Below are 27919 nucleotides of genomic sequence, written 5' to 3' on the forward strand. Positions count from 1 at the left end.
CTGTGGGCGTCAACCTGCGCATAGAATAGGTCTCTTAATCCAGGGAGCTGCCACCTATCTGGCCTCACAGTCCCTGCAGCTCTGAGACCTACCACAGAGCCATGGCCAGACCCGGCTGGTGGGGTGGACGTGGGGGGTGGGGGGTGGGGGTGAGGGTGGGGGTGGGGTAGGGGCCTCCCACTGGCCCCCCGCCTGCCCACCGCCAGCTGGCTGCAGATCTGGGCCCTGGGTAGCCCCGAGGCCAGGGCTGCGCCAACTTGACCATCCTGGCTCTCACCCGTGTCCGAATCCACCCACTGGCAACTCGATCCATTAAGTCAGATCGGAATTCTTGGAAGCCGGCAGGAAAAGGAAGGCTCTGTGAACTGTCTGAGTCATTTTTTTTTAAACTAACAATGGGCGCCTCTCCTCTCCCAGCTGGGGGCTGGACACACGCTGTTCTGCTGTGTTCTGGAAGGTGCCTCTGCCCCTGCTGGGGAGGGGCCCAGACAGCCCCGAGCGTGGCAGGGGCTTCCCTTGGAGAGCCACGGCGACCCCACCCCTCCCTCCTCCCCTCCCTCCCTCCCCGTGGCCACACCCCAGCTTCCACCCTGCAGAGTCCGGGCTGGGCCAGGTGGGCTGCGCTGCCCGCAGCTGTTGAAAGCCTCATGCCAGCACCCCGAGATGGAGCCCCCCGTCCTGGCAGCAATGGGCTAAATTCACGCTTGGCTGCTGTGAAATGGTAGTTACCTCCAAGTCCTGGGCTCTGGGGTCTAGCCCCCACCAAGGGTAGGATCCAGGAGGAGCGAGAGAAAGGCACCTGGCCCGTGGCCGTGGGGTGGCCTTGAACCCAGGAGCCCCACAGGAGACTTCAGCCGGGTGCCCTGAGAGGGAGGAGCAAACTGAGGACGCCAAGAGCTCTGCCCTTCCTCGGGGACTCTCTGCTTCAGTGCCCTCATCTGAGAGGCCATGGCTCTGTGGTGGGTCTCAGGGCTGCAGGAACTGTGAGTCCAGCCAGGTGACGGCTCCCCGTATCAGGAGGCCTACTGTACGCACAGGTCAACTTCCACAGGCCTGCGTGACGCGAGGTCCTACTGTGCACGCAGGTCAATGCCCACAGCCCCATGTGACGTGAAGCCCCACTGTGTGCACAGGTCAACGCCCACAGTCTTTCAGAAGGAGTGGGGGTATTCTCGTGGGGTGAACCTGCTGGTTTAGACCAGTGGTTCTCAGTGTGGCAGCTGGGGAGCCCCACCCTCCTTCCCCCGCCCCTCCTACGGGCGTCCCCGGACACTTCCACCAGGCCGGGCAGCAGAGGGTCTTGCAAAACCGCAAAACACAGCCCCACTTCTCACTGAATTTTTAATGTTTTGAGAAATATAACCCTTTTCAGTGAAAGAACATGTTATGTTAACACACAAAAGACTTATTATTGTGGTTAAGCAACTTAGTAAATAATTTTTAAAATTTTCTCATGTTAAATACTAACAAGGTAAACAGTGAAAGAGACAAGCCAGTGGCAGAGGCTCTGAGCTTCGTCCGTCCACACCGGCGGGATGGGTCCCGAGGCCGGAGGCACAGCTGCTGCTCTGGAGGTTGTGGGGGAGCACACCTCGTCCCACACTCCACAAGGACGTCCTCCCACCCCGGGGCTCTGCCACCTTTGTGCCTGCTGGGCCTCCCAGTGCCACCTGCTCAAACCCCTGCAAAGCTCCGCACCCCGTTCCTCCCTGCCTGGTCACCAGCACCCCGTCATCTGCGGCCCCCCTTCCAGCCTCGGCCTCTTGGGTACCTCCACCTTGCACCTGTCAGCCGCTTAAACACGCTAGGACCTCCAACTTGCCTCACACCTCAACACCCCGATATCCACAAGGACACTTGGGATCCCCAGGTCCATGGCCACACGGAGGGCCCCCACGCCACGCCCAGGACAGTTCTGCGGACCTGGGACTCCAGCCCCACACCACCCCTCCCTCCCAGACAGTACCCACCTGCAGGTCCCTGGTGTCCCTGGGGCTGGCTGCCAAGGACTCACAAGGCTTAGGGCCAGTGACTGTGGGAGTCCCCACGGGGCGGTACCAGCCCTGATCACAGCCCCTGCCCCGCCTCGGAGAAGCAAAGCTCTTGAGTCCTCCCAGCCCACAGCCCTGGGCCTGGACCTGGACCTGGACAGGAGTCCCAGGGGGCACACAAGCAGCAGCAGCCCACTTCGCCCGTGGGCGCCCCAGCCCACCCCATGCACCTCCCTGCCCCACACCCATGCAGGCGGCTCTGCCCCTGTGGCTGCAGGAAGCCAGTTATGGGGAAGCAGCTGCTTTAATAATAAATCGTTTAATTAGGGAAGCCGGGAGCTCCTGCTGGGATCCATCGGTGTGGAGTGCAGACTACCCGCTGCTCCCACGCCCTGGGGTTCCCTGTTGAGCGGGTGATGTGCGTGACAATACACAGGTACATACGTGTCCTGCTGGGGACCCCACGGCCACCCCAGACGGAGGCGGGCCAGGCTCAGGGCAGGGTCAGGGCAGCCCCGCCACCACCATCTGAAAGGGAAGGATGCCTGGGGGCAGCCTAGGGACGGGGTAATGGGGGCTCAGACAGAGCCTAGAACATTGGGGACAGCACAGCCTTGCTCCCCGAGCATCCTTTCTACTCAACAGAGAAGGCCGAGGTGCCGCACTGTGGGGGGTGCCCCACCCCCAACTCCCTGCCAAGCTCCAGGGGCGCTGCCAGGCGGGAAGGGCAGACTCGCCCTGGGCCAGCCGGATCGAGGCACACAGCCACTCTCGCCTCGACACCCACCGTGTGCGGCCCACCCCCTGCGGCCCGGGGCCCTGCCCACTCCAGCATCTTCCTGGTGACGTCCTGGCACCTGCAGGCCGGCTTCAGACTTCAGTGAAGGCTGGTGGAGACCCCAGGACCTTGAGCCAACCTGCTCTGACTCCACAGCGCACGGCAGGGGGGCCCACGTGGGCCCCATGCCCCACCTGGACCCCAGCACCCGTCCTGGCACCCACCTGGCCTGGGAAGACGCCCACACCCACGGACACTGCTCCCCGCCTTGGGCTCTGCCCTGACCCTCTCGTCCGTGAGCGACAAGAGCCCAGAGCAGACGCCTCAGACCCGGCGGGCGCCCGGAGACGGAGCGAGTTGGGCGCCCGGAGACGGAGCGAGACGGGGGTAGTGTCTGCCCAGCCTGGGAGGGTGGCGAAGTTGTGGACGGTGGAAGGCTGCCCAGAGCTCCAGGGACTCCAGCAGCTCCGGAGAGAGGGTGGTGGTCCCCGTGGGCCGAGGGACAGCCCAGGAGGCGGGAAGGATGAGCCGGCCCCCAGGCAGCCTTGGCAAACTGGAAATGAGGGAACCCCACAGCTCCGAGCAACAAAAGCCGCCTGAGACTCCTCTGGTTTTCTGCGGCAGCCAACCACTGCCTGGAAAATAAAACCCACCCCGACCCCCATCTCCACTCAAACTTTGTTTCCAGAAGCTTCACGTCAGCCTCCTCCAGGCTCCAGCCTCTGTGGACTCTGTGGTCAGGGCCTGAAGCCAAAAAGTGGGCTGTGGGTGGGGGCCAGGTGTGGTGGCTCACACCTGTAATCCCAGCACTTTGGGAGGCCGAGGCAGGTGGATCACGAGGTCAGGAGATCAAGACCATCCTGGCTAACACAGTGAAACCCCGTCTCTACTAAAAAATACAAAACATTAGCTGGGCATGGTGGCGGGCGCCTGTACTCCCAGCTACTCAGGAGGCTGAGGCAGGAGAATGGCGTGAACCTGGGAGGCGGAGCTTGCAGTGAGCCGAGATCTGGCCACTGCACTCCAGCCTGGGCGACAGAGCGAGACTCCGCCTCAAAAGAAAAAAAAAAGTGGGCTGCAGGGACTTGCTCCAGGACCCCAGTAACTTTCTAAGGAAAGCCTGTCCCCAGGGCCACCGGCCCATCTGAGCCTTGTCCTCTTACCCCCCTGCGCTGCTGACAGTCCCAAAGCTCCACGACCCCCACTAGACGCCCAGACCACACGGGAGGGCCCCACAGAGCAGGCTGCCTGAGAGACTCCCCACAAGAAGATGGTCCCGGGCAGCGCGGGGGTGAGCAGACAGCTGGGTAGGGTACGGGCTTCGAGGGCTCCCCAGAGAGCACCCCAGGGGTGCAGGTGGGAATGTGCTAGGGGAGGGGAGGGGCTCAGCAGGGAAAAAGGCCTGGCCGTGGAGTGGGACAGGGAGCCAAGGGTGTGCAGGGAGAAGGAGGGAGGGGCTGTGGGTGCAGCAGGTGGGGGGAGAACTAGAGGGATGGTCTGCCCTGTCCTGACACCCGACTGCACCTGTCCCCCTGGGGAGCAGAAGGCCCCCACACCAGGCACCCCGACCCTCCACACGAGAGCCGCTGAGCCAAGGAGACAACGTGGGTGGGCTCCTTGAACCCTGAGCCACGGGACCAGGGCCAGCACCCAAAACAAAAAGACAGGCTGCACGGCCACAGGAAAGAGGGCGCAGCAGGGAGCTGCCCCACTACGACCTCGTCTCCTGGCCCCTTCCTGCTGCACACGGGGGCCCCGACACAGCCCAGCACCCCTCACCCCGAAACCCCCGTCCAGATGGTGGGGCACGAGGAGGGCCCCGCAAACCCGGGCAGCATGACAATCAGGAAGGCGACCAGGCCCCACACGTCACTCATGCAGTGGAGAGAGACGTATTCCCTGATTGAAGTTGGAAAACCTGAAAATCCCAAGGCTGACGGCCACTGGGCTTGTGGGGGGCTACAGGCCAGTGTGGGGGACATGTTTTTCGCTGTTCACGACCCGTCCCCTCCCATCCACCCCCTCCCCTCCCCTCCCCTGCCTCCGTGTCTCTCCAAGTTTCTTTTACGGTAAACCAGGCCGACAGCTGCGTCTGCCCAGTGTTGCCCCCGGATTCCTCGGGCCCTGTCCCGCTGGCTCCGCCCCAAGGAGCCCTGCCGCCTGATGGCCACGGCCAAGGTGCGACCTCAGCTCCCGTCCCAGAGAAAGGCCCGAAGGCGTGGGGAGGGGCCTGCCCCTCACAAAGAAGGCTCTTCGGTGGGAGCAGGGCGGGCTGGGTCTGGGTAGCCCTGCAGTGGAGACGCACCCGGACGGGCTGGGGTCAGGGTGCAGAGGTCAGGCCCCTCCTCTGGCACCCCCGCGGGCAGACCCCGCACCCCCCATCGGCTGGGAGCTCGCTGTAAGCCGGGAGGCCGCCCTGGAGAGGCGAGGGAGGGAGGGGGGTTCAGCCCACACTGTCTCTTCCCACCAGGACTTGAGCCCTGCACATAAACAGTCTAAATTAGGAATTAAAACATCCTTGATCCTGACCCGTGGGCAGGCCATATTTCAAATGCTCAGAAAAACACCCAGCCGCCCAGCTCCAAGCCTCTGCGCTTCCCAACGTGACTGCAGCGCTGGGTGGCCGCACACGCCCATGTCCAGCCTCACAGGGAGCCAGTTCTGGGCTCTGGATGGGCCCCGCTCACCCTGGGGCCAGGGACCAGGCCCAGGAGGCAGACAAACGCCCCTGAGAATCGGCACTGGCCGGCCTGAAGCCCCCAGCCACCGTGGTGTCAGCTGCCCCCACCGGCCTGTGGGCTGGGGCCTCCCTGATCTCCGAGGGAAGCACCAGGACCCCGGGCGCCGGCTGATGGGCGGAGGCGAAAACACGGCCCACACGGCTCTGAAGTGTCTCTCGGCGGGAGAGGCCGGCGAGTGGGGCCGCTGCCCACGGGGAACACGAGACGCGCGCCGTGCCCGCCAAGTGCTGCTGCTGCTGCTGCTTGGGGAAAGTCGCGGGGGCCATTGGCACGCCGGCGAGGGCCAAGGCAAATGCCCGTGCCACCCTCTCGGGGCCCACCCCACCAGCCCAGTCCACAACGCCCATGTTGGAGAGTGGGAGGGCAGGTAGGCGGCTCTGGCCAGCCCAGGCAGCATCTGATGCCAGCCCTTCACCAACTGCTGTCTGGGGCAGAAAGACTCAGCCACCGGCCACGGTGCCGCCCACAGTGAACACAGTGGCAAAGGAAGCCCATCCATGTCCAGGTTCGGGGCTAAGACCCCCAGCAAGCCTCGCCCCCACTCCCACCCCACTGCCAGGAGCCCGGCCGCCGCCAGGCACGCTCTGGGATGCACACCCAGCGTTCTGTTATCTGGAATGGTCCAGAACTTTCCCTCCCTCCATCTCCTGCTGCCGAGGCTGCGCGCTTATGGAGCACCCGAGCCCACGCACTCGGAACCCTGGCAGACAAAACCCCCTGGCGTCACCCGAGACTCCACTGTGGCCAGACTCACCCCAGACAGGCAGGGGCATGCCCAGCCCACCTCCTAGAGGCTCACGGGCCAGGGTATTTCAGAGCGGGTCACCCCCTGCGGCCCCTAAAGTAGGAAGCAGGCTGAGGAGGAGGGAGTGCCCGAGGCAGACAGACTCACTGCTCCTCGGACCTCAGGCTCCAGGGGAGGCCTGGAGGGCAAGGCTGGGGTGGGAGGCGCCACGACCCTCCTAGGACAGGCACCCAGAGTGGGGCATGGTGCCCTGGGACTCTGGAAGGGTCTGGAGAGCAATGAGTGGGGGCCCAGCAGGCTCCTGACGCAGGGCCAACTCAGCCGGCACGATGCATGAGGGGCTCGGGGGCACTGAGGACCACCAGACACACTGGGCCGTCACCCTCCCTACCTTGACCCCACCTGCCACCACCTCCAGGGAGCCCTTCCTGCCTGCAGGGTGCATCTCCCCAGCTCTGGGGTGACCTGGGCACCTGGCAGGGCAGCTGGAGGGTCCCCCAGAGCGGCCCACGCAGGAGCCACAATCACTAGTCCAGCAGCCTCCCCGCCCGCCCAGGAGCCTCCCCACATCATTGGCCTCATCCTAGAACCACGCCCCAGGGTGGTCGGACTGCATGGAGTCCACCAGCTTCAGACCTTCCTGCTTCGGGGACTGCAGGCCTCAGACGTCCAGGCCCTGGGAGGGAGGAGACGGGGGTAGCTGGATGGCCAGCGTCCAAACAGACGGGACATGGTGGGCTCATCGGGGTGAGCTGGGCAGAGACTGTCACCGGTGGGGTCCCCCATGAACCGCCCCAACTGGAGGGGTCGGGGGCACCAGAGGCCGCCCTGGTCTCCCAACACCATGCCCCAGGGGAATTCTGGTTCACCTCTCTGGGTACAGACACCCCCCCACCCACCGAAAACAACTCTGGCCCAAGCACAGGGGCTCCTTACAAAATATCCCCCAATTTGAAGGCCTAGGGCAGACAGACGTGCGGACGCCAGGCCTTGGGGACAAGCAGCCGCCTCCAGGCAGCCCCGGGGAACAGGCCTGGCTCCCGAGGCCCCACGTGCTCCACACACTGGGGAGGCGAGTCCTTACTGGGCACCTGCGGCCATGGGCAGCCCGGGCCCCGTGGACGGACGGCCAGGCCACGCCCCAGCCTTGCAGGTACACTTTCTAAGCACACGCCAGCGCCGCAGCTCCAAGTGTCCCATTTCCCGTGTCTCGGTGTGTCCCTGGAGGAGGGGTGGGCCCCTTTCAGGGAGCAAGGGAGGGGTCTCAGGGTCTCTAGCCAGGAGGCGGCCTGCATGGGCCAAACCGCTTTATGTAACACAGACCGGGCCGGTCAACCAGGAGCAGCTGGGGATTAGTGACAGGCGTTGCCACGGCAACCCCATTAGTGGCACTGCCGTGGTGAGGAGCGCGGCTCCAGCCTTCCTAGGCTCGGCAAAGGTAACAGGAAACCCCAGAGATTCATTAGCAACAGGTTCCCATGGCAACCGCACCAAGCTCATTAATAATTTTTTTTTTTTTTTATTCCAAGTGTGGGTGTTGAAATTCTCCAGAGGACGGATGGAGGGATGGATGCCGTGCAAACACACACGCCAGATTCTCCCACCCGCGGCCCGGGCGCCACCCCGCCCGCTCCGTGCCGGTATCGCCCCCGCACCCCCGTGCGTCAGGACTCCAAGGTTCCTGACATTCGCGGGGCAGCGGGCAAGCCCCGCCCACCAGGACAGGCTGTTGACAGGAAGCCCAAACTCCACAGGCCCCCCACAAAGACACCGTTTCATCCCCACTGGGCAGGTCAGGGGCTGCCATTTCCTGATAGGTCAGCAAGGAAAGGAAGGGCCGTGCCCACTGCCCACAGCCCTGGACTCGTGCTGGGTGTCATGGCTGCAGAACCACTCTCGGGGACCCCAAAGCTGGGGGTGAGAAGTGGGTCAACAGGAGGGCACAGCTTTGGAAAACAGCCTGGCCATTCCTCCGAGGACTCGACACTGTTCCCGCCTGACCCAGCAATTCCGCTCCCAGATTTATGTCCAAGAGACGTGAAGCCAGGGTTTCCCCAGAACCTGGAGCAGGGACGTCCCGGCAGCGCCGTGAAGAGCAGCAAAGAGCGAAACGGCCCGGACATCCACCAGTGAAGAGATAAACACTGCAGCCCGTCTACGTAAGGGCACGTCTAACTGCGGAAGGGTCGGGGCTCTGCCGCTGTGGCGAGGATGGACGACCAGCCTGCACGAAGCTCACGAGAAGCCGGCACAGGAGCCCACACCGCGTGGGATTCCATATACAGGAAACATCCAAAACAGGCCAACCTTGGAGATGGAAAAGGCCAGCGGGAGACGCCGAGACAGCTCACTGCAGGGCGTCCTCTCGGGCGAAGAAAGCCTTCTGGAGCCCATCGCTGCTGGGGCTGTGCCACCCCGAGGACACAGGAAGAACGACCGAATTGGACCCTTTACCGGCGAGTTAGGTGGCGGATAAATTACTTCTCAGTACCACTGGGAAAAAACCTACAATAGGAACGAGCGGGTGCTGGGCCAGCCGGAGGGTCCTCTAGCCTCGGCCTCCTCCCCGGCAGGCCTGAGAGGAAGGCAGGGGTCGGGATTCGGGGCACCGTTACTCGGCCCTGGAGCCGTGGAGCTGAGCAGGGTCTGAGCCACAGGGAGCTCCTGTCTTCCACTCCCCACAGAGAGGAATGGAGCAGCCAGCGAAGACCCCACTCTGGACGCAAAGGACTCCCTCGTGGACACTCTGCCTGCCCCCGGGGGCAAGAGGCACCCTCACCCCAACACCCACCGTCCTCTCAGGCCTGCCTGCCCCTTCCCTAGGCCTCACCATTCTCCGAGTCTGAGTGAGAAAACACAAACAAGAAATCTCAGCATCAGCTCTCAGAGTCACCCGGTTCCAACTCACAAACGGGAACGCGTGCCCTACGGCGCCAGCAGCACGAGGAGGACCGAGAAGGGGCCTCAGCCCAGAAAGAGGCACCACAATGACAACACGCACGGGCCGGTATGCCCGCCACTCTTGCCCCACACGGCCGGGCCAGGCCCCAGACGCCACCCAAGCAGGGGCCACAGGACCCACCCCTCTCTCCAGGGGAACCGGCTCCCAGACCCCGATCTCCTGGAGAGGAAGGAAACCCTGGGTGGTGGGTGAGCCACCCGCACTGCGAGCTGGGGCGGGGGTGGGAGGCAGCCCCTCTACAGCCTCAGGAGGGGTGTCCCCCGTGTGCAGTCACCTGGCAACAGCCTCGGGGGGACAGGCGGGGAAAAGGGAGAGTACCTTAGCTCTGGGCTGGTTTGTGCTGCCTGAACCCCCTTGTCCGGATGCACCGGAGCCCAGGTGGGGGTAGCCCGGGCGCTTCTCTCTCCACCCGGCTGTGAGTGTGCTGGACGGGGGCTCGGCCCACGCGGCCGAGCAGCTCCCTGAGACCATCAGCCTCATCCTCCTCATGTGAGTGACCCAGATTTCCACGGAAGGTTAGAAAACAAAAGCTCTGTGCCATCACGAGAGTGTGGCCCGGGAGGACCGGCAGGCCCGGCAGGCCCGGCTTTCAAACACACCAACTGTGGTCCGGGTCTGCTGCCTCTGAGCCTTTGCCCTCAGGCCCGCTGGAGCCATTCCTGTGATGCTACATCTGGCTTCCAGAATGTTCCTCCAATGGGGCCTGTGCCTCGTGTGCTCCCTGCTCTTCCCCCCATCTTCCCAGCAACTGTACCACAGTCGTCTGCCGGTGCCTGCCGCATCCCCACCCACTTCCGGGCCCCAGACACGCCAGCACTTTCTCTGCTCCTCCTGCCCCACCAGCCCCCTCCTTGCCCGGTCAGGTCAGTGCCACTGTTCCCGCCCCCGCATGGGTGTCCTTCACGCCCCAGAACCCCACGGAGCCAAACCGCCCTGAGGTCAGCCCATGCTGGACCAACGGGCCCCGCCTGCTGCACCCAAGGAAAAAAACACATCTGCCAAGCCAGGAACCAGCAAAAGGGGTGACTCGACCCACCCCCCAAAACCCAAACGGGGCCACGGGCTCACCCACACCTCCTCCAGACCCCAGGGCTGTGAACAGCCGCCCTCCACCCCAAACAGCACATCCTGAGCCCGGTTAGTGAGGGCAGCGCCACCAGACCCTAGCTCCACCGACAGGACCCCACAAGCCCCTCCGCGGGGCTTGAGGACCGAGGTCTCACAAACAGGAAATCCAAAGGGTCTCTGACGGGCAGACCTCACTCCCAGGTTTTAACTGTGCCCCGTTCTGTACAGCCATGAGCCTGGTGTAGCCGCGCTCGGCACTGCCAGGGGTCCGAATCGCCCGTGCTCAGCGGACCCGCGCTGCGGGCCACCGCCCACCTGATGGCCACTTAGCAGCCATCTCCGTTATCAGGCTGAAAAAAACAAGAGTATGAGGCCTGGCGTGGCGGCTCACACCTGTAATCCCAGCACCCGGGGAAGCTGAGACGTAAGAGTCATCTGAACATGTGAGATCGAGGCTGCAGTGAGGTGTGACTGCACCACCACGCTCAGCCTGGGTGACAGAGTGAGACCTTGTCTCAAAAACGTAAAGAAGAAACAACACGTACAGGACACAGCTCATTGGATCTGAGGCTTCGGGCATCCCTGGGGGCCTTGGACCGCACCCCTGCAGTTGAGGACGCTGCTGTCCGTCTCCAACACTGCAGGGACGCCCCTCACCCTGAAACATTCTCACTCACCTGAAACCCAACTGTAACTGAATGAGCATCCTGGATTTTCAGTCAGGGACTCAGGCCCAGGGCCCTTGCTTGTGTAGCTTCCACAGGAGGCAGACGTGCCCCGACGCCTGTGCCGGCCTCCATACACAGCCAGCGGCCACGCAGCCTCACCCCCCAGCGGGCGCCCATTGGCTGCTCCTCGGCTGGGGCACGGGCAGCTGAGCCAGACACAGCCTCTCCCCTCCTCACTAAGCAAGAAGCTGAGCCACTGAGTCGCAGGCAGGAGGGTCCTCAGACCTGGCCCTCGAGGTGGCTGCCACACAGCCCAACTTCTCATTGCAATGACCAGGCTTCTCAAGGAGAGGAGGTGGCGTCCCCGGGCCTCTCACCCCAGCACCTGCAGGAGGTCACCCAAGCATGAGGTCAGCACTGGCACGAGAGCCCGTGGCCCAGTGGGCTTGGGCGAGTGTTGTCCCAGCTACCAGCCAAGGCAGTAACCTGAGCGATCCTCAGAGACAGTGGCCAGCTTCCCCCAGCAGCCCGGGACAAGTTCCCGTCCATTTTAATGAGGCGCTAATGCAGGCTGACTCATCAGACCACAGCCAGGGCTGGCGGCTGCCTGCAAAGGCCGGGGCAGGGACCCTGTGTGTGGCTCTGAGAGATACCCTTGCCCCTCCACACCTTCCCGGCAGACCGTGGCCACTCTCTGGGCATCTGGACGCGGGTTCCCCTCTGTGGCAGGCTGGGCTGTGTGTGGCTGGAGCTTCAGAAGGGGCTGGGCACAGGCCGGCTGCTCCCTGGACACTCCCAGGCCAGCACCCTCTTCCGAGAGCACGAGGCACGTGCGGAGACTCGCAGCTCCACACCATGCCCCACTGCCTGCCTCCCAGGCCCTGCTCCACCTGGACCCCACTCAACATCCCTGATGCTCACCTGGCTCTCCTGGGCCGAGGCCACCCCCGCCGCCCCGCAGACGGGCACCAGGGCGCAGTGTCAAGCCTCGAGGTCCATGGCAGAGCTGGTGGAGGTGGCTGTGGCCTCTCCAGACACAGGGTCAGCTCCCCAGGGCAGACTGGCCCACACCTACCCCTTTCTGCAGGCTGCCTCACCTGCCCAGAACAGATAGGCTGGGTGACAAGTGAGGAATACACAGCAAACACAAGGTCAGAGGAGCCCAAGGTCCAGGGAGGCAGGAACACCAGCCACTGTGCCCCCACAGCCTTTGTGACTGGAGCCAAAGACAGCTCCGCGTGGCCACAGGGACAGGCACCCAAGGAGTGACCATGAAAAGAGGTGCTCCAGGGGCCACAGGCCACTGACCACTGCGCGCCCACCTGGCCACAGCTGTTTCCAGCCACCTGGGACCATCCCACTCCTGCTCATACCCCCTCGGCCTTCACGCCACAGCCCTGGTGGACAGTCCCCGAGCTCGGACGCGGCCCTCCCGGCGTCAGTGGGCCCGGGTCTCATCCATCTTGTTCCCCGCTCACCAGAGCCGAGCGCGGCCCCCCAGACTCCTTCACAGGGTCCCAAGACACTCGGCTCCTCCTAGACAGACTCCCCTACTGCAGGTGTCCGTAGGAGCCAGCCTTGCGGGGCAGCTTCTAACCAGGGCACAGACACACAAGCTCAACACCGGCCCCCGCGCCGACCGAGGCTCCGAATGACCCACTTCACGGCCAAGCACCCTTTCTCCGGGGGCTGCTCCGCATCGCAGGAACCTGACACAGTGGGCGACCAATTGCGATTTATCCTGAAAGGGGCTGACTCCTGTTACTGCGTCAAGCACGTCCTGCTCATGGGCCATTCTTCTCCCTCCGGGGGGGCCGCAGGAGAGGCAGGGAAGGGGCCAAGCAGGTGCTGGGGGCCTCCCTGGACACCTGCACCCCTGCTCGCAGCTGTGAGGGCGGATGGGGGCATTCCGGCTGCCAACTGTAACAGAGTGCCACAGGTAGGGGCCTGAGACAGCAACGGCCTCTTGGGGCTCTGGAGGCCGTAGGCCCAGGCCGAGGGGTCATGGGGCCGACAGGATCCCGTGTCCCGCACCACGCTGGAGACTGAGTAGGGATGAGGAGTCCCTGCCACACACCCAGAGACCATGCGGGCAGCAGACCCATTTCACAGATGAGAAAACCAACAGCCAAGAGGTGACAGGACCCCAACAGGGTCTGGAGCAGGGGCCTCGGTGCCCACCTCTGCCAGCCCACTGCGGACTTCACAGGACACAGCCTGGCCCACCACGACGGCTCTGCTGCCTTGTAGAAAGATCTGCCCCGAGCCACCATTAATGCATCCGACCAGGCCTGCCCCACAGGCCCACCCCACAGGCAGGCTGCGGCGAGGGGACCCAGGAGGCCCAGGGGCTGCTCAGAGATGGGGACAGGGCTGGCGTGGGGCCTGGCCAGGGGTCTGTCCCCCATCAGCCACCACACTGGCCACTCACTGACTGGACGGGGCCGACAGCCTCTCTCCCAGGACCGCATCTGGCCCCTTCTCCCACCCGGTCTGGTGGGAGCCTCACTCCATCAGTGACCGAGATGGTAGACCAAGGTGGTGTGACAGGGAAACTGAGGCACACATGGAGGCACTGCCCAGGCTAGCAGGGGTTGCTAACCCCCCTCCTGTGCCCAAGGAGACCCCAGGATCCCAAGAGGCTCCACCCAACTGAGGCTGAGTCTTTAACATCCAGGGCTACTAAAGACCACCTTGTCCAAAAGGACTCAGGATATCCCCACCTCAGTCCTCAGGCCAGTGAGGGGCCTAGCGACGGCCACCAGGTGCAGACAGCTGGGCAGGGGACAAGGGACGAGAACACAGGGCAGCCCGGGGGTCAACAGCAGCGCGGGCTCCCTGAGCGGGGCTCCAAGCCCTCCCCCGGGTTCCGACCCCACCTGGAACCTGCCCTCAGGGGCAGGCAGAACCCAGGTGGGACAGACGGGACAGACAGTGACCAGGAGTCCCCCACCCCGGCTGGGCACACCCCTGCTAAGGCCCAAGGTCTTGGATGTGGTCTGTGCCCACCCCACTTCGCGCACTTTCTCTGCTATCCAAGACCATTCTGCACCGAGATCCCTGGCCTTGCCCCCACCTCTGCCACCGGCTCAGTGACGGCATTCACTAATGCCAACGTCCTGTGTCACCTAACGGTCCATCCACAGGGGAACAGCTTCGCTCCCATCAGTCGCCAACGGCAGAAGCACCCACAGCACCAGCAGCCCAGGGTCAGACGAGTCCAGCGGGGCCAGCCGAGGCTGAGGTCTCGCCCAAGGCCTTTTCTGCGGGAGCCAGGTCCGCAGACATCGAAGCGGGGCTGGGGTGCACCTGCGTCAGGTCTACACCCCTCGCGGGTCAGAGGAGCCTCTTCACCCTGAGGCAGCATGGGGGCCTCCGGGCGCTCTCCCTGCCAGCCCTGCTCGCAACTGGGGCAAAGAGCCCAGAGCTGCACCGAAGCTAGGTGGGGGCCACACTGGGCTAACGCCTTGGTCCTCGCCGGCCATGCACCCGAGGATGGGGTGCTCTGGCCTCCCAGGTCGATGCTGCACTGGGCCTCCGAAGGCAGGCGGCGGCCACACCCACCCAAGGCTCTCTCTGCCCACAGCTCCGCTCCCGGCAAGCACCCAGGCGGCAGCGAGAGGACAAAGGAAGCCTCACTGAGCACATTCATCAACCCTCGGGCTCATCAAACCCTGGGGCGCTCACGCCCCGCCAACGGCCGCTTCTCCCGTCAGCCTGGGCCCACCTCCGCCCCACAAGGAGTGTGTATGGAGGCCAGGGACACCGGCGGCCACGTGGCGGCACACCCCCTGCACCACGGCAAGCTGCTACTCGGTCCCCATCTGTCATCCTCGGCGGGCACAGCGCTCTGGGGACGGTGCCCGGACCTGCTGCCAGCTCTCCTGAGCTGGGCAGGGGCTGAGAGCCAGCAGAGCTCCTTCCCCGAGCCCCGCCCCCACCATCTCCGACCGAGGCGGGGCTGCACATCACCACTCAGGGCGCGACCGGCTGATTTCACCCCTTGTTTCTGCCCAGGGTGAGCGGCCGGTCTTTAATCTCCAGCCTGGAAATTCAACCTGGGCCTGCGCGACTTAGACTTGTTCCAAGTTACGCCAACATGAACCACTGAGGAGAGGGAAGACTCCTCTTCCGTGCCAGGGAGGGGAATGCCCACTCGCGGGGGCGGGCAGGGACGGTCCCCGCCCTTCCCACAGCGGGCTCGGCACAGGCGGCTGGACGGACGGCCTGTCCGACATCTGCATAAACAAAGGTAACGCGTTCCTCGTCTGACCTTGACTGTGTGACCGTGGCTTGGACTCAGCCAGCAGAGCTGCTGTGGATCCATCCCCGGAGTGTTTGACAGGCCGGCCCCTCCCCCGCATTCCTCCGGTCCTGACCCTGGAACGGAACGTCTCTTCTGCAGCTCCGGGAGCCCGGCCTGGTGGGGCCGCATCGCCCTCGGCTCTCAGCCCTCGGGGGAGGTGAGGGGAGCACACAGAACCACTCCGAGCGCTCCACCGGGCCAGGGAGGGCGCCCGCCGCCGGCCCCAGTCAGAATGAAGTTCGGGTGCTCGGAGCGTGATGCCCACAAGCCCGAGAGCCTCCTTTAGGGGCTGGCAGCAGCCATGCCCTCTAGGCCTGAGGGTGTGGGACACCAGCGCTCCCCGCTCCCAGCCTCCGTCCCTGCGCAGCCCTCACCTGCCCTTCCAGCCTTGTCTCTCGCCTCGACTTCCCGCTAAGCCTGGCCCCAGGCCTGCCCTCCCTAAGGAGCAGTTGCAAAGCCAGCTAGAGGCAGAGCTTAGGCCCGGGCCCCCGGGCCAGCCCACCTGCTGGTCCCCACCGTCACTCTGCCTCCTCACAGCCCACAAGCTCCCGGGGGCAGGCTCAGGGCCCAGGTTGCCACGCTGGTGTGCCACCGCCACGTGCCCAGATCTCCTCCCCACGGCCCGCCGTGCTCCTTGCCCCCCCTCCCATCTGCTATACAGACACCCCCCACCTCAGGGCCTGCACTGTCCCCCTGCCTGGATACTCTTCCCTCGGCGCGCCCCATCCAGGTCTCAGTCCGAACGCCTCCTCCCACGCAGGCTCCTGAGTCTGGCCCACCCCACCGTCCGAGGGGCCCCTGCCTGCCTTGCTCACAGGGCGCAGGCCAGCCTCGCTCTACCCCAGGATACAGACACCCGTGCACTCTGTGGGGGCCTGACCACGAGACATTTGCCGAGGCAATCAGAGGCTGTCCCCACTCTGCACCGCTCCCCAAGTCCCCCCGCCAGAGGCTGAAGGCCGCGCTCGCGGACTCCCTCCACCCTGAAGTGCCCCAGGCGGGCGAACAGGGGCCCTGAGGTCAGTCAACGCCAAGGGCGATCCCAGTGATGAAGAGTCCGGGAGCCAGAAGAACAGTGAAAGCCGAGACCCCTGCCCGGTCCCGGGGGTGCGGGCTGAGTGGGAGCCTTAGGGACTGGGGGTGTGGCACGGCAGGAGTGGTTCAGGAACCAGAGCTCCCGGCAAACTTGTTCCCAGGAGCCCCAAGGTCACATCCCCACCAGCCCCAGCTGCAGCAGCAGGTCTGGGAGGCCCACGGTCCCTGCCAGGGCCCGGCCTGCTCTGGGCTCCATCTCCTCCCTCCTCCCCAGTGGGGCCTGAGTCCTGAGTCCAGCGGGGTAGCCCCGACCCGGAGGGTGAGCTCAGCCTGCTGGCATCACGCCCACTTCCTGGCAGGAACAAGATGACGTCCCAAGGGGCGCGTGGCCCCGATGCTTCCACGAAGCGGAGGGAATGACCCCAACAGGCGCTCGGCAGACCCCTACCCTGCCGCCATCCCCAGGGGCCTCTTCCCACCACCCCGGGAAGGATGAGCTGCCCCCACGGCTCCCCCAGCTCTCGGTGGGTGGGGAGGCCCCTCCCCCGAGCCCTGCAACGCTCCCGTCTCAGCCCCATCTGTGTCTCTCCTTCTTCACAGGATCAACCGTGGGGGTGGGGAGGCAGCCTCTCCCACCCTACACCAGCCCAGGAGGCAGGGACACATCCAGCCGCGTCGTGGGCAGGCCGTAGGGCTCGGTGGGAACCCACACCTACCCCACAAACACTGTGATGCCAGTCGGTGGCTTCAGAGACTAGCAGACCCATTCCTGCAACTCTCCTTCCTGTCAGAACGCGGGCAAGGGCGCCAGGGCCAAGGGACGGGCAGCTCAGGGTCCCCGGGAGACTTTGCGCCCTAGCACAGCCAAGAGAAGCCAGGCCATGGGTCGGGTGCAACCACCGAGTTCACACCCTGGTCCACCCAGGCAGAAGGGAGACGTCTGGCCTGTGACGGACCCTCTGCCGAGTCCCACCCTCTCGAGAGACCCCCAGCTCGGAGCTCAGGCCCAGGGTCACGAGACGGTTCTGGGGCCTCCTGGGCCTGTGACTTCCGACCACTGAGGCAGCCTCTCTGAGACCAGTTCAGATATCCAGACCCTGCTGAGACACAGTGTTCAAGAGGGTACCACGATGCAAGGTCAGTAGAGGACAACAAGCCCCGTCCTGCCCACGCAGGGCCTGCGGGGCACGTGGAGCCCGGGGAGGCGGGTGCGGGCGGGACCGGCCCTTTCCAGATCGGTGCCCTCTCGCACTCCCGGGGGACGCCCGTGGAGCAGCATGACAGCCCAAGCGCCGAGTGTTCAGAGATGCCGTGAAGGGCTGTCTCAGGCTCCTGCAGCTCGTCCCCACCCGGGCAGGGCTGTGCCAAGCACGTGGCCCTCAGAGCCAAGATGGGCTCACCCAGCTCTGCCCTTCGGCATCCTCATGACCTTGATATATCCTTCCCCATCTCAGAGCTCCGTGACACAGGGTGTTTGGAGCCTGGGCCCTAGGAGACGCCTCCCAGAGCGTCCTGCCATCCCCAAGCCCCCAAGCACCCCTTGGTCACCTTCTGGTCCCTACACACCCACAGCCCGCCTCCCTCGCACTCGCAGGGACTGAGGCAGGGTCCCCCTTCCTGGCCTCCAAGCATTCCCGGGGGCCCCACCCCGCCCCGCCCGCCCGTGCGCCGGGACGGTGGCAGCTGTGTCGCAGGCGAACGCAGAGTCAGGAACCCTGGGAGCCCGGGCAGCACACAGCCCAGCCGGGCGACAACACACAGATCCCACCCACCTTCCTCTATAAATAAACCTGTGGAGGAGAAACAGCACTCGCCCCAAAAGTTCTAAGACAATTATATTTTTAAGAAACCAATCAATAAAGATAAGGGCCGTCCTCAGAGGCTCCTTTGCCTGGGATGGAGTCACCCTGGAGACAGAGCCGGCTCGCACGTGTTCCCTGGTGCTGGGTGTCTACCTGGGGGTTCCGGAAAGGTTCAGGGATAAATGCGGGCCCTCCCCCAGGTTCCTGTGCTGACTGAACCCCGGCTCAGGCTGGGCCCGGCGGGCAGCAGCTGGGACTCTGCCAACCCCCAGGGAGCATGGAGTCGTCTTCCTGAGTGTGGGCTCCCTGAGCAAATCCGATTAGCCCTCCCTCTCAAGTTCACCCTCTTCAGGAGGGATGTGGGGCCCTGCGGAGGGGAGGCTGAGGCCCAGGAAGCACCCTCTTGCTACAGGACACGCCCCGGCCACACCAGCCGCCCACCGCCCCTCCACCTCCTGCAAAGCCGCCCCCTCCCAATTCCCAGGAATCCGAAGAGCTCTGGAAAGCCTCAGCCGCGGCCCACACGGGCTTCCCCGGCTCAGCCAATCCCCCACCTGTCCAGGCCTGCCAGCTTATTTTAGGTTCTCTCTGAGGCCAAGACACACACCCTCGCTCCAGGCCAGGCATCTGCTGGCGGTCACACCCACTGCCACGGAGCAGAGGCCTCCACAAGCCCACTCCACCTGACCAATGGGCATTTCCACGGGGCCAAGAACGAACCGAGCCTGGGGTCTCAGCTCCGCTTCCCACGTCTCCTGGAGTGGAGGGCACTGGGGACACCCCACATCACTGGGTTTGGGGCTGGGAGGTGCTGGCGGTGAGGAGGGTGGGGGTCCTACCATGCTGCAGGCAGACCCAGCGCTCCAAGCCAGGGATGCCATTGAAGGACAGGAGGCCGACCGCCCGTCTTCTCCCAGTCCGGGGAGCCCTGGGAACACCAGGGATGGGGCACACTCTACTCTTCCCAGACTGAAAGCACCACTCAGCCCCCGAGACCAGGACAGCGCCCAAGTCCTTCTCGGGCTACCAGAGCATCCTCCTGTCAGGTTACGAAGCCCACGAGGACAGCACCTCAGGATGCCCGGGCACAGGGCCTGGGTCACGTGATGCTGCTGGCCCCCAGCTCTCATCTCCCCCTGGAGGGCTCATCCCACCTGTGTGAGGCCACCCAGTCAACACCTTCCCTGCACAAAGCAACGCAAACAACCTGCTTGGAAGCCCTGAGAGACACAGCCAGCCCAGAACACCACGGCCAGCCTCTAAAACTCTCTCGGCCGAGAGGGCACAGGACAGCCAGGCCCGGGGCTGTGAAGAGAATCCAGGCCCTGCTTGGGGATGGGGTAGCCAGACCCGGGGCTGTGAGGAGAGTCCAGGCCTGGGGCTGCGAAGAGAGAGTCCAGGCCCCGCTTGGGAACGGGCAGCCAGGCCCGGGGCTGTGAGCAGAGTCCAGGCCCTGCTTGGTTCTTTCCCCTCTCTGGTCTGCACACATTTGGAAACAAGGAACGCAGGCCTTGGCTCGGCGCCAGCCTCCCCCCCAACCCATGCAGTGCCTTCTAGCCCCTTCCCCACAGTCTGCCGGCACCGCCGGACTCTACACCTGGACACCTTCCACCAGAACAAAGGGACATAGCCACCTCCCACCTTGGTTCTAGAGAGGAGACAAACCTACAACTGCCCTTCAAGGCCAGGCCTGAAGCTTGGCTCCCGGGGACACCCACCTACCCGAAGACATCACCCTCGGGCGATGGAGGCCAAGGCCACCAGGGCAGCGGGCGTGGGGCTCCGAGGCAACCCTCTGGCCGGGGCCGGCTGCCCCCGGGACCACGGCGGCCGTCTCTTCCTCTACAAGCAGAGATGAGTCTGACTCACTCCATGTTTAGATTTGGGAAAGGAGAAACACGGGCTTTATGACTTTTCTCGTACTGATTCCTCTTTTATGTTTAATATTTGTACAGTTAAACACACAAAGTAGGGAAGTGTACACAGGCCGCTCCTGCTGCCAGCCTGTCTCCCCACCTCGGACGGGGGATGTCTGCGGGCACGGTGTTAACCCTGCCCTAGACCGCCCACCACCCATCCCAGACCCGGAGCAGCAGCCACAGCCTGGCCACCCCAACTGCCACCTCAGAGGGCCGGTGGGGAGACCCAGCCCTGATACAGGCACCGGGTAAGGCACTTCTCAGGGTGTACGGAGACCAGCCGATAAGGTCACCTGCTGGAGGGCCCCGCGGACCTCCGTGTACATCCCAGAAATGCCACTGGCCCTGACCCAACTCTGTTCTGGAACCTTCGCTGTAAGTCTGTGCCGCTCTCACCAAGAGTAAAAGGGGCTGCCCCTTCCTCTCCAGCCAGGGAAGGGGCTGGGGAGAAGGGACTCCCCCTGGGCAGTGCCAGTTGCCTCCCTGCCCCCCACCCTTAAGCTGCGCATGACTTAAATCAGCCCCGCCACCGAGTTCAGCCAGAAAAAGCGAGTTCACAACCAACGTCACCGCCTCCCTCCATGGAAAAGGGCCTGGCAGCGCTCACAGGCCCCACGGGTCTCCCCACGCACTCGGAATCACCAGGCGCCAGCTGAAAACTTTGCGCCCCTGACTCCAGCTCCTCTGGCCTCCCCCTCCCCCGCGAGGGGCCTGCCTTGGGCAGGACGTTAGACAGCCAAGGGAAATTCCCGTCCTGGCCAACACTCTTGGGGGCGCGAAGAGTTACTCCCTCCCCGACTCCTCTCCCCACCAAGCCCGCGGTGGCCTCGCCGCTTCGCTTCCACCTTCTCCGTGGAAGAGCCGGCTCTGGGGAAGGGAGTCCGGAGGCGCCCGGTGGCCCCCCACGCCCGCCACTCTCGCAAGGAAGAACGCCGACCTCGCGGCCCTGCCCTGCACCCCCGCGCGCCCGGCCCACGCCAGGTCCCACCAACATGGGCGCGCGGGGGCGCACGCCGAGGGAGTCCCGCGCCCCGGACCCCCGCCCTCCCCACGCCCCCCGCCCCCCGCCGGCCGGGAAGGATATGGGTTGCAGACCAGCCGGAGACACCAGCTGCGCGGCCGCGTGGTCTGCCCGAGACAGAAGAAGACCGTGGCCGCCAGGGCCGGGTACGGGACGCGCTGCTCCTCGTCGGCGCCCAGCTCCGCGCCGCGCTCGGCCGCCGGGCTCTCGGGGGGCGACACGCCGGGCTCGGAACCCTGCTCCGCCTCGCGTCCCGGCACCCCGGGGCTCTCCGGGGACGCCCCCACAGCCGCCGCAGGACCAGGGGGCGGCGCGCCCAGGGGCACCCGGACCTCATCGGCGGACCGTGCGCCCTCGGTCATGGTGGCGGCCGGCAGCACCTGCGGAGGACAGCGGGTGACCCGGGGCCGGTGGCGACGCCCCCGCCCTGCCTCCCGCGGCGCGGAGCTGCGGGAACAGCCGCTGCCGCCGGGATGTCTTTGTCTTTTCTTATTAGAGACAAACGCGCCCCCCGCCCCCGCCCGCCCCCTCCCTCCCTCCGGCGGCCCCACCCCCACCCCGAGGGGCTCCCCGGCCGGCTCCGCTCAAGTTGACGAGGGTCCCAGGCGCACGTCGTCGCCGCGTCTCACCTCGCTCCGCTGGCCGGCGGCGTCCCCGCGGGCATCGCCCGGGCGGCGTAGTCACCGCGGACCCCGCTCGGCGCCCGGCCCCGGCCCCGAGCGCCTCCGCCCCCGGCCCGCGCCCCCAGCCCGCCCGGCTCCCGGCTCCCGGCTGCGGCTTGACTCCGGCTCCGGCTTGCCCGGCGGAGGCGACGGCGGCGGCCCCGGCGCGGCGTGGAGGCCGCTGGGCGGACGGGTGAGGCCGGGGCTGGGGGCGCGGGGCGCGGGACGGGGGCCGGTGAGGCAGCGAGCGAGCCTCGAGCCCGTCCGCGCGCGGCGCAGGAAACTTCGGGCTGAGCGGCGGGGGGCGGGGCGGGGCGGGGAAGGGGCGGGGCCGGCGGGGCCGGGGCGGGGCCGGGCCGGGGGCGGGGCGGGCGGGGGTGCCGAGGAGGATCCGCCCCCGGCCCGAGATGCGCGCGCCCGAGCGACCCCTCCCCGTCGCCGCCCGGCGCCCCACCCCGCCCCTGGGTCGGGGAAGTGGGACCCCGCCCGCGCGCCCTCCACGCCCCCGCACTGGGCTGCGCGTTCCTCGTGCTCCCCCGCCAACGCCGGGCGTGGGGTGCACCAGGGGGCGCTCGCGGGAGGCTCCAGCGGGGTGGGAGGGGAGCACCTAAGTCCTTCCCCGCCCCCAACTGCGGGGGCGGCCAAGCTGCGGATGCCGCGCCCCTCCCCCTCCGCGCCGCCGCGCGCGACGCCGCCGCCCCCACCCCCACTGCGACGCGGGCCCGGGTCGGCGGAGGGGCGGGGACCGGGCGGGCGTGGAAGGGGAGAGGCTGCGTGCCCCTCCCCCGCCGCGTGTGTGTCCCGGGTGTGCCCGCACGCGAGCGTGTGTGATGGGGCGCGGGGGCGGGCGGGGGTGTGCTTTGCGGCTTGGAGTCCGTGGGTGGGATTCGGGGTGCTCCTGCATGCGCACCTCTTCCCGACACGCACGGGCAGTTTCCGCGAACTTCTCCCCGTCTCCAGCCCCCTCCCGTGTGGGGATCTGGGGGACCCTGGGGACAGCGGCCTGGTGCTCCGGCACCCCTCAACCCCGCTGCCTCACCGAGACTCACCGAGGGACCCCCGAGGAGAAGTGCAGGCCCCCCTCTCCCTACCAGCAGCTGCTCCTTCAGCCAGGCCAGCGGAGGGGCCTTCCCCTGGACCCTCAGAGCAAGTGATTTGGTTGTGAAGGGGTGGCTCTTTCAGACATTGGGGATGGCCAGGGCCGTGTCCCAGGGAGGGCTCACCACACCTCGAGGTGCCAGCAGGTGGGGGCAGGTGCCCAGGCTCCGGACTCCTCCCAGGGCACCCCTCCAGGCTGGAAGGGTGGTCTTGCTTCTGGGACCGCTGCTTTGTGCACCAGAGGGTTTGAGCTCCCAGGTCTGCACCTCAGCACGCCCACCAATAAGAGGCTTCTGGTAGTGGAAGAGACCTCTTTTCCTTCCAGACAAAGAGGCCCTGCTCCAAGGCCCACCCTGAGACCCCAGATCCGGAGAGGCCGTGGGGCGGCTGTGGCTTCCCACCTGCGGGTGAGCAGCAGAGAAGCAGGACCTCCCCTGGGTGGGCCACACCGTGCAGGAAGGAGAACAGGCCCTGCCCAGCTGGGGCCCAGAAGGACACAGCACCTGGGGTGGGCTGAGGAACTGGAAGGCGAGAGTGTGAGGCCCCGGCTGGGGTACAGGTCCTCCTCAGCAGCACCTCCTCCTGTATACGTGAACTTTTCAAGAAAAAGAAAACATTTAGTCTATTTTCATGCAACTACTCAGCGATGGAGGGCCACAGCTGGTGAATTAGGCCTTCAAAGAGCAGTTAAGGTCCCAGCCACAGAGGAGCAGGAGCTAGGAGAGCCCAGTGCTTTGGACACATCCGAGGAGGGAGGCTGGAGCAGGTGGGGAGACACAAACGCTGAATTGGAGTCCTGTCCAGAAGGCACTTGGAAGCTCTGATCTTTTTCTCAACACCCTGCTCATTAAAAATTAGGGCGGGCCAGGCGCGGTGGCTCACGCCTGTAATCCCAGCACTTTGGGAGGCCGAGGTGTTTGGATCACTTGAGGTCCAGAGTTCGAGACCAGCCTGGCCAACATAGTGAAATCCTGTCTCTACTAAAATGCAAAAATTAGCCAGGCGTGGTAACATATGCCTGTAGTCCCAGCTACTCTGGAGGCTGAGGCAGGAGAATCACTTGAACCTGGGGGACAGAGATTGCAGTGAGCCAAAATCACGCCACTGCACTCCAGCCTGGGTCACAGAGTAGGACTCTATCTCAAAAAAAATAAATAAGTAAATAAATTAATTGAAGCCAAGGTAAAGCTACAGACTGAAGCTCCAGATTCTAGCTGGGGGCTGTGGTTGATTTGCTGGACAAATGGTAGTTGAGGGTGGACAGTGTGCAGGGGTCCGGTTGGAGAGTGGAGATGCCTTGACTGTGACCAGACAGACCCAGTTCTCGTGCCCTGCAGCTTCTGTCCTATGGAGAGGAGGAAACGATTTCCAAGCTAAGTGCCAGGGGGTGCCCAGATAGGCGAGGGCAGGGCCTCCGTGAGGACAAGCCAGCAGACAGAAGAGAAGCAGTAGCTCTTTCCAGCAGCAACGGCAGCCTGTGCAAAGGCCCTGTGGCAGGCTGGAGGGAGCCCGGGAGCGGGAAGACCCAGAGGGCGACTGGGAAGCATCTTGGAATTCTAAACACAGCAGCTGTTGCCCTCCTAGCCACTTTCTTTTTTTTTTTTTTTTTTTTTTTTGAGACGGAGTCTCGCGCTGTCACCCAGGCTGGAGTGCAGTGGCCGGATCTCAGCTCACTGCAAGCTCCGCCTCCCGGGTTCAGGCCATTCTCCTGCCTCAGCCTCCCGAGTAGCTGGGACTACAGGCGTCCGCCACCCCGGCCGGCTAGTTTTTTGTATTTTTTAGTAGAGACGGGGTTTCACCATGTTAACCAGGATGGTCTCGATCTCCTGACCTCGTGATCCGCCCGTCTCGGCCTCCCAAAGTGCTGGGATTACAGGCTTGAGCCACCGTGCCCGGCCTCCTAGCCACTTTCTGTCCTCCTGGCCACTCTGTCCTCCAGATGTCGGCAGAAGGGAAAAGGACCACGGACTTCTAAAACATTTTTTTTAAATTTGAGACATAGTCTCACTTTGTAGCCTAGGCTGGAATGCAATGGTATGATCTCGGCTTACTGCAACCTTCACCTCCTGGTCTCGGTTCAAGCGATTCTCCTGCCTCAGTCTCCCAAGTAGCTGGGATTACAGGCATGTAATTACCATGTCCAGCTAATTTTCATATTTTTAGTAGAGACAGGGTTTCACCATGTTGGCTGGGCTGGTCTTGAACTCCTGACCTTGTGATCCGCCCGCCTCAGACTGCAAAAGTGCAGGGATTATAGACATGAGCCACCGCGCCCGGCCAACAGACGTGATTTTTTAAAGAAAGCGTCTGTAATCTGAGAAAGCGTGCGGTCGCCAGGCATCCCATGGACAATTTGCAGACCAGTTGGAGCCGCTCCAGCACCTGGATGGGCATTTTCCAGCTCAAGGTCTGGGAGGGAGGCCTCCTCCCACCGCCTTCCTCTCACTCCAGCCAATCGGATGGCGTGCCCACCTTGTCCTTGGGGGCTCTGTGTCCCCTGGGCTGCTGCCCACTGACTTGTGCGGTCCACGTCTGGTGGAACAGGTGCCCGCACACCTGGAACGTAGACACTCCCTGCACTGAACATCTATCAGCCAGAAGATGAGGCAGCTGAGGCCGCGTTCACGCAGCCAGAGCCGGGTCCACCTCAACATGATGTGAGGGGCTCCACCGAAAAAGGACATAAAAGGCAGGCAGTCCGGTGAGACGAGACGGGAAACCGTCCTGAGAGCAGTGATGCCGTGACGTGCGCCCTTCGCTGAGCGTCAGAGAGAAGCCCAGGACAGTTGGAAATTGGCATTGCGATTGTTTAGTTTAACTACAGAACGTTCAGATGTGTTGTTTCTAATCCTCCAGGTCTCTGGAAAATTTGGTTCTGCTTTTTGCTGTTTCCTTTTTTCTTTCCATCATGAGGTGAAACCCAAGAAGGTGGGGTGGGCTCCTTGGGGTCTCCCCCAGATCTCAGCATCGCCCACGCTGCCCAGGGGAAGGAGGACATCAGCAGTGGGGCCCAGCATGGCACTGATGGGACAGGCACGCCCTGAGTGGTCCTTGGCTACCTGCAGCAGTGGGGCCTATGGCTGGTCTGCTAGAAACTGGACCAAGGGCTGGTGGACAGAGTCCTGGCAAAGCCTGGAGAGCCAGCCGTGGCGGTCCCTGCCTGGTGTCCAGTGAGACCCCTTCTCCCAGCCAGCTGTGAGTTCTGCTGCTACCTGTGGCCTGTGAGTTGGGGACCCAGGCCACCGCCATCAAGGGGGCTGCCCACGCAGCCAGGAAACCAGGCCCCGGGGAGATGCAGACAAGAGGGGCGTCCCTGCCTAGACTGGCCCCTGCAGGGATCAGCCTGCAGAGCAGGCAACACGACCTCTCACTGACACAGGCCCGGGCCCTGCCTAGCCGGAATGCTGCTTCCCTGGGAGCAACCTCGGTGGAGCCCCATTGAGCCACAGACTCTAGGGCAGAACGGAGCCCGATACGCCGCCCTGAAGCACGGCGGGCTCTCACCTTCGTCCTGCCGTGGAGTCAGAGACACGAGACCCTGGAGTGGGGAGCAGGTGAGTGTCCTTTGCTCCTGCCCAGCATCCAGTAGGTGCTAATAAATGCCCGCTGACTGGGTGGCTGAAGGGACTGCACTAGCATCCCAGGGAATTTTGGGATCCACAACGCTCGCGACCGGGGTGGGCAGGAGACATGACCCCACACTGTGGGCTGGGGAGCCTGGTGGCTGCCGGCTGGCGGGCGCCCCAAGCCCTTTCCTGATCTCAGGACAGTTTTGAGTCAGCAGTAATGATTTTAAGAGTTTCCGTATTAAATGGCGAAAGCCTGTGACGGTGCTGTGTGCGGAAACATCCAGTTTTATTGCCACTGGGTGGGCAGCGCCATTTAGACGCTGCCGACCCTTCTCACCCTCGCAGTTGTCTGTGTGGAAGACGGGAGGGGCACGGGCACCAAGCCACTGTCCCCAAGACCGGCCCCCAGGCACTGCGAGGAAGAGGCCGTGGCCTGCGAGGTGGCCCTTCCCTGCCCTGGACAGGCTGTGGAGGGGCTGCAGGCGGAGGCTGGGCTGGGGCGTGCTTGAAGGATCACTGGGCTGTGAGGGGCACGCACGCCGCCTGGTTACTCGGGGAGGGAGGCTCTGGGCCTTTCTCTGGCTCTGCAGACACACAGCCTGGGCTGAAATTCCAGCTCCACCACTTCCTGGCTGTGTGGCCTTGGACATGCGTCTTACCCTCTCTGAGCCTTAAATTTCCTCCTCTGGAAAATCAGTGCTTCATCACATAAAAAGTGGTCACGAACAGGCGGTCCTCCAATGATTACATATGGAATTACCATGCAACCTGGCAATTTCTCTTCCGGGTGTACGCAAGAGGAATGAAAATGTGTGTCCACACAAAACTGTGGATTCGGGCGTCCACAGCAGCATCGTTCACAAAAGCCAAGGGTGTAGACATCCCAAGTATCCTACAGATAAGCAGGTAAACAAAATGTGGCTTCTCCATACAATGGAATATTATTTAGCCATGAAAAGGTACGACACGGCCAGGCACAGTGGCTTACACCTGTAATCCCAGCACTTTGGGAGGCCGAGGCGGGCAGATCAGGAGGTTGGGAGTTTGAGACCGGCCTGATCAACACGGAGAAACCCTGTCTCTACTAAAATTACAAAAATTAGCCGGGTGTGGTGGCACATGCCTGTCATTGCAGCTACTCAGGAGGCTGAGGCAGGAGAATCACTTGAACCCAGGAAGCGGAGCTTGCAGTGAGATGAGGCCGTGATATTGCACTCCAGCCTGGGTGACAGAGCAAAATTCTGTCTCAAAAAAAAAAAAAAAAAAGGAATGACATTCTGACATACGTAGATGAACCTTGAAGACGTCGTACCAGGTGAAATAAGGCAGACACAAAATGACACACATCATAGGATCCCATTGATAGGAGCTTTTCAGCACAGGTAAATCCAGAGAACCAAGATAGGTGGCTGCCAAGGGCTGGGGGCGGTAGGGAGGGGAGACTGCTAGCAGGTAGGCGGTTCGTGTGGTTTGGATGGGTGGCCCCTCCAAATCTCATGTGGAGATGTGACCTCCAGGGTTGGAAGTGGGCCTGGTGGGAGGTGTTTGCATCAG

The 27919-nt window shown here is 64.1% G+C and overlaps 1 protein-coding gene across 2 annotated transcripts in view; it reads right to left on the bottom strand.

Annotated features, from left to right (window-relative positions):
- The window catches only part of CACNA1H (calcium voltage-gated channel subunit alpha1 H), a 66974-nt gene extending 45576 nt beyond the window's left edge, over positions 1-21398 (bottom strand). For both annotated transcript variants that reach the window (XM_025370173.1, XM_025370172.1), the window contains exon 1: positions 21100-21398. In XM_025370173.1, the coding sequence (XP_025225958.1) occupies positions 21100-21398 (299 nt within the window). The remainder of the gene's footprint in view (positions 1-21099) is intronic.
- Positions 21399-27919: the final 6521 nt, after the last annotated feature.

The sequence above is a fragment of the Theropithecus gelada genome, chromosome 20 (assembly GCF_003255815.1).
Source record: "Theropithecus gelada isolate Dixy chromosome 20, Tgel_1.0, whole genome shotgun sequence".
Lineage (NCBI taxonomy): Eukaryota > Metazoa > Chordata > Mammalia > Primates > Cercopithecidae > Theropithecus > Theropithecus gelada.